We start from the raw sequence: 12,978 nt of genomic DNA, 5'->3' as shown, positions 1-12,978 counted from the left end.
ATGTACAGTTCATTCGCTTGGTCACTACCTAGAAGAACAAAAAAACTATTTCTGCTTAAATTTTATATTCGATGTCTCAAATTGAGGATACAATCAAATTACATGATATTGCACAAACACCAAGTGCCTCAACCCCACCATGATTTCGTCGCATATTTAATAATAAATTAGCGATGTGATACATCGATTTCAGTACATTTCTGATATTTATAGCTTGTTCAACGAGTCCTTCTCTGCTTGCGCTGCGAAAGTACTCCAGTCCAAATCACCATTGCACTATAAAAACTACACAAACATGCGACGCATTAAAGTTAATCGGTTAAGGCGAAAATATTCTCCCCACTTAAAAATATTGCACGTCCCCTAAATAAGGCAGGATTTAATCGTTATAAATTAATATGGCAAATATCATGCTATTTACAGGCAATAAAATATCAGGGCAGATACCCCAAAGAGTTCTCAATATTCGAGCTTAAATTACGCCGGTTCCCGAATTTTTCCACTTCTCCTGGCAATTTTCGCACATCTCCATTAATACTGGATCTTCGACTTCCACTGTGTTTGCTCTCATCTGATTGACTCTGGATCGTGTACAAACCGTTTTTTGCTGAATACATCTTAGATTTGCTTTTCGCCATGTTTGGTCTTCCGTAGTGGGAAATTGGAATTGAGGGCTTGTGAGCAGGATCCGAGATTCTGGAAGAAGGACCCTTATTTGGTTTGCTAAAGGAAGGGAGGCTTTAAAGAATTTCTATAATAGTGGTGAATTCATTTACCTGTATTTGGCCTGTAAAGATTTTTCCAAGTTATAGATGTTTCTAGGGTCGACGTCGAAATTTGCAGAGGTAAGGTGGGTAATGTCTGTGGTTTGGCTTAGTTTCATGTCGGAGAATAAGGCAGCAATTTCGGCAGATTTCTTAACCGAGAGGGCTTCAGTGCAGGCACCTGTGGTGATGGCAGATTGGATCTTTTGAACACCTACACGCAGAATATTTTATATTACAATAATGTGACATCGCGCATGTGTGGATTTTAAAAATAAACACCTGCGCACTATTTTTAAGTAAATCGAGTTTTTGAGAGATTAAGGTTGGATTTTTTGAATAGAAACTACATTGGTTTCTTAGTCGACGTTTCGGCTTCTATGTTTTAAGCCATCATCAAAACAACTAAAAAAACGATAAAAATAACATGTTTGGCTCTCTAGAGAATGGTGATAAAAACGTTGGTCAAGGTAAAGAGAAGTTTTTTGTTTAATTATTTTGGTTTTTGGAGAATTTAAGTAAAAATTAATTTAAAATATGTGGTAATGAGAAAAATAAATAGAGGGCGATTCATCTAATAGGGGCGATTTGTCAACGCCTTTGCATACCTGGTTCCTTAGTCCCAATTCCTCTGGTCGCTCCCCAATATTCCTTAGTATTTTCTCCTAATCCTCCTCGACGAATCGCCTCTTTTAACCCTGCCAGATCATCCATTTTTCCCGCCCTCCTCGATAACTTCAGCAACTCGTAATCCATCGCAGACAGCTTTCCTCTGTGGATCTGAAGATTCTCCAGAGTCATCATGCTGAAATCTGCATTGGTCAGGTTGACCCCCGTGTGACTGTTGCGCCTTTTCTTCATGGAGCAAATTTGACTGGAAGCATATGGAGATTGTAGTCGCTCGCTGCCGTATTTTTGCTTACTGCGCAACTTTTCATAGTAACCTAGAGAATGGATTGTTAATATACATCTAAAGTTTATTCTCAGCTACATTTCAACTGAGAAATATTTCCAAATTATCTACACTTGCCTTCACTGGGATTCGACATATACTCCAAACTTCTGCTGCTTTTCGTATTGGAATTATTCTTACACAACTTTTTATGCAGATGTTGTCGTCGGTCGTTGACATTTTTTCCGCATTTAGAGAGGTGATTGTGGGCGGGCCTTCGGAAAGACGACCTGCGCTGAATCCCATATTGGCAGTAGCATTTGTTAGATTCAGCACAGGAATCTGTATCACAGTCACAGTAGGTCAAGTCTGTAGGACAGACACACTTTTCATCTGGAAAATTTATTTCACAAGCGTTTAGATAAAAAAAAACTGAGCACTTATCGGTTCTAACTTTAAAAGAATAATTTCTTTACCTTTTTTACCACTTCCACAATTTCTTTCTCCCAAGCTGCAATAGCACTTGTCTGCGGATATGCAAGTGCACGTGTCCGAATCGTAAGAGCACTCTGAACAAGAAACGTAGCCTAAAATATCGTGTTCTTGATGCGGATGTAATAATGAAGAACAAGAATAGCTAACCTGAGGAAGAATTTCTGTTTTGATTGGCGGTCAAGATGTTTTGGTACTTGTTGAATTTGCACTGTCTCTTTAAGGAAAAAAAGTCTGATTCTTCACTAGTGCTTGTTCTCTCCCGATGACGATTTCTGTTTATGTCTCCTAAAGAGAAAAATAGATTAATGAATATTATGCTGCTGGCGAATAAATTCGATTAGGCTAATATTAAATATACGAAGGGGATAATAATGTCGGCTCACATTAAAGCTCACAGTGTCTCCAAAGTTCTCCCATATAAATCAATGAGATCAACGATAAAGCAAAGGAGGGTGCAATGTGCAGCATCGCTTGTGCAGAACAAGGACCAAGGAATTTTCATTGCCATGGAATAAATGAATTGATCCCATGACACAAACCCAAAAACTATTAGGAATAACATTGATTATTATCGATATGATTGAAGATTATCTATAGTCATCAATGACTATTTCAGTCCTTTTCTGGATTCCGAAGGTATCAGTCCATTATCAGAACTACTCTTCACTTTATCAACTTTAGAGATTATTTCTCACTCACCATGAGTCTTTTTCCTGTAACTCGTTCTTTTACCAACCAGTTCTTCCTTGGTTCTAAACGGCCTCGTGTCGTAAGATGAAGTACTGATACTGCTCTCTGGAAATTTCGACTCCACCCTCCTCTTCAGTTCAGGTTTAATAACTCTGAGGTTCTTCCCGGTCTTTTCCATCTTTGCCAAGTTTGGGTTTAGATTTTTTTGAAAAATATGCTTCAGTCTTTTGAATTTGTTTGATACCAATTTATTAGCGCTTTTCTTCGAGGGGACACTGGAAGATCTGAAAATATACAGTTTGCTGTAAGTATGGAAGTTTGATTTCACCGGAACGCAGTTGCCTATGTAGATGGTATCTGAGAAAATTATATACAGTGTGATTTTTTAGAAACTGTCCAACCAAAAAATTTCAAAAACTTTTGCAGTATAAAAAATTTCCAAAAACACGCAAATCTTTATTTTTGGAGGCCACCTTTTGACCAATAAATGAATGTGTTGCTACTTTCTCACTCCCCACGCACCCCAACTTAAAAAAATTTAATGAGACCCTCTTATACAGGGTGAGTCTTTAGTAATATGGTACAGAGTAATGGCGGATTTTTAACATAAAAATAATGCAACTTAGCGAAATTTATATTATACCAAAAGATAATAATAACCGAGATACAGAGATACAGGGTGTCAAACTTGAAAAATGAAATCACATTTTTCTTAATATTTCTGGAATACTTCGAGCTAATTTCCCGAAATTTCCTATCTAGGGGTTTTTTGAGATAAAAAATTCAAATTTATCAACGATTTCGTCGTATCTTTCTATGTTTTATCATTAAATGAAGGTGTTTAATCCGTCTCGAAGGACCAAAAATGTTTAATCCGTCTTGAAGGACCAAAACTGTTTATTCGTGAATCGTGGTACCAAGATGTTGATTAGACGTGGCCTAATTCTTGATACGTCTAGTTAGCAATGGACTGGATGCTTGCGAAGGACCACCCTGAGTTCGCGGTCTCAGAGACACCGTGTTCGTGTAAATGAAGAAAACAAAAACCCTTTTTAACGGTAACGAAGGTTTATTGTTCACCAACAATTTCGAATAATTTAACAAAGAAATAACAACTTTTCGTGACAAATTACCTAGTGTACTAATTAACCGTGTATAGGAACCGTGAGTAAAGTAATCGCGTACGAGTAACGTGCAAAGTACGGAGTTAAGAGTCGACGGAGACGCACAAGAAGAGAGAGATTTTTCTTCTTGCAAAATCTTAAATACTAAAGTTAATGGTAAGCGTACATAGGCGTACCAGAAACTAAGAGGTCATCATCGGCACCTCTTCTATATTTGTCCTTGTGACTTGCCTAACTTTAACAATATAATTGCGTTTTATTGGAGGGTGTTTATGACCAGCATCGAGAACGTGTCTAAATTCTAGTACGCACAAAAGGTCGGCGAGGAGTTTTATTACATGGCTAGTCTAAGATCAAACGAAATGCGAATCAACATCTGGTCATACAGGCAAAGTGGCAAGAGAAACGAGTAATGTCCATAGGCGTAGCACACGGGTTCCTTACATACTAGTCACAGATTTAATACTAGGCTTATGAAGAATACAACATATCGAACTAATAGATTAAATTAATTATCGGATATTCTGTCCTCTACACAAGCCCTAACAGAAGGAATTGTGCAATTTGATTTTGTTTTATTTTTTTAATTTGAGCAGAACGATGTTAAATGTGAACATTTGTATGAATAATCACTAAAATTTCACTAGTTTAATCTTACATCCATTTTTTCTAAATTCTATTTACTCAAATTAAATTAAATAATTTGGTAAGACCTAGCTGCCTTGAAGGGTGATTATCAAAAAAACAAATTAAAAAATCATAAACGCATACAGAATTGTTTTCGGGAAGATTTGAGCTATCCATTGATGACTTCCAAGAGGGGTGTTACCATTTAATTTTTTTAAGTTGAGGTGTGCGAGGGTGAGCGGGTGAATAGCAACACATTCATTTATGAATCAAAAGATGGTCTCCAAAAAATAAAAATTTAAGTGTTTTTGGAAATTTTTCATACTGTTTTTGAGATTTGTTGTGTGACCAGGTTTTAAAAAATTACCGTGTATATGTAACTCGCGTGATATTGAGCGAGGAGTTCCTTCATTCCTTCAGTAGAATCCTACTCGCTATATAAAACTATGTATTTCCTAACTCATGGTTACATAAACAGCTATTATTGCATACAACGTTCAAAGACCTTTAACGCTCTTATAAGGCATTTGCAGGCTCATAGGAGCTTTTTTCGCAAAAATACTTTCAAAATTTCGGCCTTTATGATGGCATAACTTAAAACTCACCATAGCTCCTACCCTAAAAATTTCCTACCTTCTAATGCTCCTCTTTCTTTGCCTTCGCATAATGCTCTTGCTCTTCATGTAGAGCTCGTCTTTCGTGAAAGTAACTGCTAATTTGAGCAGAAACTCCTTGTAAATGGGCTTCAAATCGTTAAAGGACATTCCATCTGGATCTATGATGACCGACAGAATGTCGTCCATAGAATGGAGACCCTCCTGCATGGACAGTTCGTGAAAGATCTCTTTAAGACCCAACGGAGAACCTCCACCTGACGTTTGGTCATTTCTGAAAAGTCATGAAAATTATTATTTATTTTCGGGAAATTATTTATAAATAATAATAAATGCAGCACTAAGACTAACCTAGAACCTTTGTTTTTGTACCGTGTAAGGCCTCCAGTATTGAGGAAACTGCCCGACCTAGGAATGGTCACTTTGGTCAAAATATCTCCGGAATGCTCCTTCTTACAAACGTTCTCCTCGTCCCTTTTCCTGATGCTTTGCACCCTTTTCAAGCCCTTCTTGCTATTGCTGACCACCTGTTTGATTTCGGCGGCGATTTCCTTCTGTTCTTTACTCATATAAATACTCAATTTATCTAGAAGGAAATATTTAAAAATGTATTAAAATTTTCTGTTTCACCTTCGACTTTTTCTTTTTTTTTCATTTTTATCAATTACTTACCGCTGAAGCTTTTGGGTTTAACGTCGACATTGTCCTCGCCACCATTTTTTTCAGTAGTATTGTTCTCCGAAGAAATGAGGTGAATAGGCTCCTCGTAAGGTATTATGGCGTCCAAGTCTTCACTGTGGGATTGTTCGGGAGCTTTCGGGGCTTTTTTCGCTTTAATGCTTTTCTTAAGCGGCTTAGATGAGAGTAAAGGCTGCGTGTCTGATACCTAAATTACTTTTATTCAACAAAAACATTCCTAAATAAAAAATCGAAACTTACATTTGCTATGGAGTTAGTATCACTGCAAACAGAGGAAGCAACACTGCTCCTCTTCCTTCTGGGAGGTCTTACAGGTAATGAACTCGCACCTTTATCCATGATGGTGCTGGATGTGGTGGACATGCACGTGGTCAGACCATTCTTGTTTTTAGGCTTCCTCTCCTTATTTTTCATATGGTTTACCAGGGCTTTGTACAGAGTTGCGGCTATCACTATGGCATCCTCCGATGTCTGGCAGACGAATCTGTTAATTCACTTAATCATCAGAAACTCTGAAATATTTTTATAAAAATATTTCGTTTTATTACCCGTGACATTCCAACTGTTTTTGCACCCCGATTTTCCGCATCACCACAGCAAATAATGGTGAATGTTGTTCGTTCAGAATAAACTTCTTCTCAGCTTCGCTCAGACCTTTGAATAGAGATTGTTTGTCCATGTTGTCTGGATCAGTAATAAGAGGCAAGAAAGCAGAAGACACTCCAAGTCCATGCAACATTGAGCTGTTTTCTTGGATAACAAATTTCACTGCAGACCAGACGGCTATAGTCGGGAATGAGTTCATTTGCTCCAGATCCCCTGAAGCTCCCTGATACTGAACTCTGAGACCATCAGAGGAAATTTCCAGGTGACCAGTTAGAGGCTGAACAAAAAATGAAAAATCGAACTGTAGAGAAAAAGCACGGAAAAAAATGTGTATGAAAAAGATAAAAACAAAAAGTATGGGAAAAGAGGTGTAAGAAAAATGTATTGAAGTAGGGAAAAAGCAAGGAAAAAACCGTGTATGAAAAAAAGATAAAAACAAAAAATATGGGAAAAGAAGTATATGGAAAAGAGATGTAAGAAAAAAGTATTGAACAAAAAGTGTGGCAAAAAATGCATAGAAGAAAAGGGTAAAAACAAATGCAGGGAAAAAAATTAGAAAGAAAGTGTAAGGAAAATGGTGTAGGCAAAAAAATAAATGGAAAAAAATTGTAAGGACAAAAAATGTAGAGGAAAAAATATTGAACAAAAAGTGGAGAAAAATGTGAAGGAAAAAAGTGTGAGGAGGAAGGTGTAGGCAAAAAAGTGTAACGAAAAAGAGTGTACAGATAAGAGGTGCAGGGAAAAAATTTTCATACACAAAAAGTGTACGAAAAAATTCGTAGAAAAAAAAATGGTAACAAAAAATGGGTAGGAAACAGAAGTGTAAGAAAACAGTGCATGAATATGTATTTTCTATTGAACTAACCTTCTTGCTTTTGGCAATTTTCTTGTAAGAAAAATATAGCTCTTTCAATGGTTTCTGCAAGCCAGTTAAACTAGTGACTTTTTCCTGTAAAGCGACACTTCCTAAGTAATCAATGGAGAATGTGTGGACCCCAATTTGACTGGTAGGGATGCCACTATCTTGGGCTATATCACTAAACATTTTCTCAATTTTTGCTTGGACAATGTTGTGGTTCGTTCCACTGCTTGAATCCGATTCGAACATGCTGTCGATTTTCTGCTTGTAGATGCTGTAGATCGACCCTGTGTCGTCGTTGTTTGAGAGGTTGTGTGCATGAGGGGATCCTAAATAAAGAATGATCTTGATAGATTAAATTAGAGAGATATGAGGAATCTTTCAAGTCCGGAAAGAAAAATCTTTCTTAATGGAATGGTAAAGTTCGCTTTTGCAAGCAAAAAAGAGTATGTATGGATATAAACAGTTGTGTCCATGAATAAACAACATAGGTATTATGAAACATTTAAGAACATACGGTTACTATCAATTCGCTTGGGTAATGTGTTTGGTTATTAAAATATCAAGTAAATTATTGAAGAATATTTATAAACCTGTTTTATAGACCATAAATTTTCGATACTTGTACAGAGAGAGTAGATAAGAATTGAGCCTTGAACATGCTGTAAATAAAGATTCAACAAATTCGGAACATGCTTCAAATTCTGGGCGATATCTGCTGGAGATTACATTACAAAAGGCTGGAAGGGGCCAGACCAGTCTCAGCTTTACTTTAACAGAGGCATGAGCGAAATAAAAGTATTAAGAGCGATATTGTCCCTCTAACTTGAAAAGACATAAATCAAGCATGAGGATGTGCCTGATTTATATCCCAAGAAGTGCATCGGTTCGCTGGGATCTGAATTACATAGATACTTGAAGACAGCAAATAGGGAAGACACTGGGAAGAAGAGGAAGTAATAGTTTGACAATGGAACAAAGGGTGTAAAACCTGAGGAATACGATCTTGAAATAGGAAAACGCATGTACAACTTTAACCCCCCCCCCCCTTCTTCCCACCATGGTAATATTGATCTGTCGGTCCCAGGGGGAAATCTCCGGCAAAGATAGGACAAGGGTGTTCTTAGGTAGTTGACAATGAATATACAGGGAGTTTCAAAACGTGTGTCCACAAATAAAAAATGTAATTCCTTGGCTCATTGTAAGAAAAAGGTTCTAATTAACATGAACTCATAAACGCACCGTTTTCGAGATACGGGGTGTTAAAAATGAAGTTTTTTTCAGTTTTTTTGGCGATTTATCAGGAACCGTTTCAGGTACAGAACTCAGCTTTTGTACACACATTACCATCAATATTAGCTACTTTTAAACACTAATCCAATTTTTTTACAGATCAGTAGCGAAGATTTTAAGCTTTATGTGAGGATTTTTTTTCTACGGCACTGCAACCATTGGCATTTTGAAACCGCTTTTTAAAACGCCAATGTTTTTTACCCAAAAAAGGTACTCTTATTCAAAAGCTCTAAAGCGAACCGTATTCCAAAAAAATTGTATTTTATGATGAAAAAAAATGAAAAAATTAGCAACATGTTTTGTCGTGAAAAAAAAATGTTTTTGATCTAGTCGTTAGATTTAACGCACTTCATGGCGTTACTACTTATTATTTTTAGGTAGCTAATATCAATAATAATATGTGTCAAAAACTGAGTTGTGTGCGTCAAACGGTTCCTCAGATATCGTCAAAAAACTGGAAAAATACTTCGTTTTTAACACCCTGTACTTTGAAAACGGTACGTTTTCGGACCCTTGTTAATAGGAACTTTTTTTTACAATGAGCCAAGAAATTACAAACTAAAAGGGCGCGTTCATTTGCGGACGCATTTTTTCAAATACTCTGTGTTTGCGTGAGTCCCATCCCCAGTCCCGGACCGATTAATATCTTACCACCAATGGTCTAAAGAGCAAAAAAAGGACATTTCTCCAACTCCTACAACAAAAAAAAACTTTTTCACTCAAAAGAGTATTGTGCTCAAATTGGTAACAGAACAAGGCGAAGAAAAAACCTAATAAACACTCTCAATTTCGAAAAAAAAAAACCATAAATAATTTCCTCTCGTTAGATTTATGCTGAACCTGCTTATGTTTAATGTGAAAAAAATTTAAATCTGTCAAGATCATTCAGGAAAGTCAACATAAGATGAATCGTGCAATAAATATGATACACCTATGACGATTCATTAAAACCATTGAGACATTCTTCAATGCTTTATGGTCATTTGATATAAGATGGTCTTCCTCGGATATGCTTTTCTTTATGAAGAAGTGCCGATCCGTTGATGATATATTACTATATATACTTGGCAAGGCAATTAACAAGGTAATTTGAAGATTTTATATGTGAATGCAGATTGATATAAGGACATTTGCCTAGAATAATTAGACTGACTACACACTATTATACAGTGCGGACGTAAAGTATGGAATATATTAAATAAAATTTATACAGAAGAAAAAAAAGAAAATTGCTGGAACATGTCAACCTTAATTCATAAACACGCATATTTTGACATAAAAAGATTTTTCATGACGTCATTAATGTCACAGATATGACGTCATACGTCATTAATGTCATAGATATGACGTCATACGTCATTAATGTCATAGATATGACGTCATACGTCATTAATATCATAGATATGACGTCATACCCTGTTTTTTTTTTATTGCAATCCCAATTTTTTGATATCGCCATTTGAAAGATCTAGCAATTTTGCATACGGGACGATTAAATTTCAGATGTGTTACATAACAATTTTTTTAGAAAAAAAAATTCTATTATCCACTTCAACACAGAACGTCAACTGAGACGTAAAAAATACAAAGAGACACAGAAAAAAATGAAAGTACATATTCAAACTGGCCACCATTTACTTGCTGACAATGAGCGAGGCGATTTTCAAATTCTTTTGTAACGTCGGTTAATACTTGAGGAGTGATTAGTTTGATTTCTTCCGTTATTCTAATCTTCAAATCTTCAATATTATTTGATGGGTTGGCGCAAACGTTAGATTTTAGATAGCCGCACGAAAAGAAATCGAGCGGAGTTAGATCGGGAGATCTGACAGGTCCTTCAATCGGTTCTCTCCTGCCAATCCATTTGTTTGGGAAAACGGTATTTAAATCATTTCGAACCAGTTGTGAATAATGTGGCAGTGCACCGTCCAGCTGAAACCATAGAACATTATCCGGCTTGAAGGAATGCTCCGCATTTGGATAGAGCCCAGCAATTGCCAGTATCATGTTTTGCTGCAGTAGTTCTAAGTAATTCACACCATTTAGTGTACTTTTAATAAAAAACGGCTCTATAACTGAAGCACCGATAATCCCTGCCCATAAGTTGACCTTCTGTGGACGTTGTGTATGTACTTCCACCATCCAGCGTGGATTTTCAGTTGCTCAATATTCTGCAGTTCCGCCTATTGGCAGAACCGTTTAAATAGAAAGTTGCTTCGTTCGAGAAAATTATGCGACTTGAAAATTGCAGATCGTTATGGCATCGCTCCGTCACTGTCTCACAAAATTCAATTCTTGCACCAAATGAACTTTTTGCGGATGCCATTTATTCTGCTTTGGGGATTTTAAAACCGAAAAGTAACTTATTCTTTGATGCATTGCGATCTGGCGGCTTAATAAAAACGGGTTTTCTTTTACTGTTAACAAAACATCCAATTTTTTTCTTCTAAAATTGCCAGACGACCTGGTTTAAATTGATCTCTTACATGACCCAAGTTCCTACATTTGCATTGAATTTTACTGGTACTTGATCTCGGAATAGGCCAATCGGGGCACTTATTATTAAGCAATTTACCCACTTCTTATGTCCCCGGGCTCCATAACCAATAATAATTAGGATTTCGACTCTGGGTTTCATTTAAACGCGCCCTTTTGGTTTGCAATACAATCAAAATACTACAATTAAAACCCGTCGACTATTAAATTTGAGATTTATCACGATAATAACACAAAATCACTTTGTTTCACTTTATTAGAAAAAATATCGAAATAAAAAAGAGTAAAATATCGATACGTGTATAAGTCTCAGTTGACTTTCTGCGTTGAAGTGGATAATAGAATTTTTTTTTCTAAAAAAATTGTTATGTAACTTATTTGAAATTTAATCGTCCCGTATGCAGGATTGCTAGATCTTTCAAATAGCGATATCAAAAAAATCGAATTGCAATAAAAAAAGGTATAACGTCATATCTACGACATTAATAACATATGACGTCATATCCACGACATTAATGACGTATGACGTCATATCTACGACATTAATGACGTCATGAAAAATCTTTTTATGTCAAAATTTGCGCATTAATAAATTAAGGTTGACGTGTCAGAGTAATTTTCTTTTTTTTTTTGTTCTGTACAAATTTTATTTAATATGTTGCATATTTTACGTCCACACTGTATATTATGTAATAAGTGATTTTCATTTAAAACTGTTCGGGCAGAAGTTCCAAGAATAAATTGATAAACGGAACTACTTTTTTGTTTTAATCAACAGGAGAGTAACTTGAAGCGACCCAAGTAATTCTAAATGGTCTGTGTAACCTGAACTGGCATAACCAGTCCGAACTCCCCTGAGTAAATCGGGTTATGAGATACGATAGTCGATCTGGCAGTATGGGAGAATACTAATACTCTGATCCATCGAAGCTCCTTAATTTTACAGGCATTTTTGAAAATGCAGATATTCCTATCTCAACTACTGAAAGAGACAGTACAACTTGATTTGAGGAAGCTTATATAGGTCATCGAGTCAATTAAATTGAGGCATTTTAAGGCAGTTATTCCACGGTTTCTTGAGATATACAGGGTGTTTTTGAATAAATGGTAAAATTTTAATGGATGAATCCTATGCCAAATTTAAAACGAAAAGTTCATATAAAGATATATCCATAAATGTTTCGTCTTCGATCTACAAGATGTTAAAAAACACTTTTATTAATTTTTTGTTAATTACTTGTTTATTGTTTATCGAAACTTGCTGAAAATTAGTACATATCAGACACCAAGTTTTTCCTACAAATGAAAATTTTCGGACTTTGATTTCATATACGGGGTCATGCGAATTGATAAGTCTTGAGTTTTCACTTATCACATTTTTTTTCTGTTAATATTTTGATCCTTTTTTGATTTCCAAGAAATCGTGCAGCGGTCAAAATTTTCGAATATAACTCGGAAACGGTAGACTTTAGACATAAGACACTTTACATATACTGGCCTTAAAAGTTAACGGGAAATCCGAAAATTGCAAAAAAAATTAGGAAGTTTCATTTAAAATGGAAAAATTCGTAGCTACTTTCGGTATACTCGGAAATGCTGCCATTTTAAAAATATTTTACTTGAATTCAAAATGGACGATTCTACCATGAAACCAAATTTCATTGAGTTATGATAGTGGGAAGTAAAAAATTTTTTAATGAACAGGTTACGTGGCTAACCCTGTATATCTTCATAAATAATAGAATATTTAATACATAAAAAGATTAATTAATAATAACAAAGCATTTTATTAATAATATTTTCGTATAACACTTTATAT

The 12,978-nt window shown here is 35.7% G+C and overlaps 1 protein-coding gene across 1 annotated transcript in view; it reads right to left on the bottom strand.

The window, feature by feature from the left end:
* Positions 1 to 79: 79 nt before the first annotated feature.
* Positions 80 to 12,978, bottom strand: part of LOC136412608 (uncharacterized) — a 48,673-nt gene continuing 35,774 nt past the window's right edge. The window contains exons 5-17 of the mRNA XM_066395719.1: positions 7,377 to 7,699; positions 6,454 to 6,788; positions 6,146 to 6,389; positions 5,879 to 6,092; positions 5,558 to 5,792; positions 5,226 to 5,480; positions 2,851 to 3,125; positions 2,299 to 2,436; positions 2,133 to 2,243; positions 1,795 to 2,049; positions 1,373 to 1,708; positions 777 to 978; positions 80 to 723 (exon numbers count right to left, since the gene is read on the bottom strand). Of these exons, the coding sequence (XP_066251816.1) occupies positions 435 to 723; positions 777 to 978; positions 1,373 to 1,708; positions 1,795 to 2,049; positions 2,133 to 2,243; positions 2,299 to 2,436; positions 2,851 to 3,125; positions 5,226 to 5,480; positions 5,558 to 5,792; positions 5,879 to 6,092; positions 6,146 to 6,389; positions 6,454 to 6,788; positions 7,377 to 7,699 (3,212 nt within the window). The 3' untranslated portion in view covers positions 80 to 434. The remainder of the gene's footprint in view (positions 724 to 776; positions 979 to 1,372; positions 1,709 to 1,794; positions 2,050 to 2,132; positions 2,244 to 2,298; positions 2,437 to 2,850; positions 3,126 to 5,225; positions 5,481 to 5,557; positions 5,793 to 5,878; positions 6,093 to 6,145; positions 6,390 to 6,453; positions 6,789 to 7,376; positions 7,700 to 12,978) is intronic.

Source organism: Euwallacea similis, chromosome 12 (assembly GCF_039881205.1).
Source record: "Euwallacea similis isolate ESF13 chromosome 12, ESF131.1, whole genome shotgun sequence".
Taxonomy (NCBI): Eukaryota; Metazoa; Arthropoda; class Insecta; order Coleoptera; family Curculionidae; genus Euwallacea; species Euwallacea similis.
Note: the sequence above shows the minus strand (reverse complement) of the source record. Positions and strands in the feature narration are given on the sequence as shown.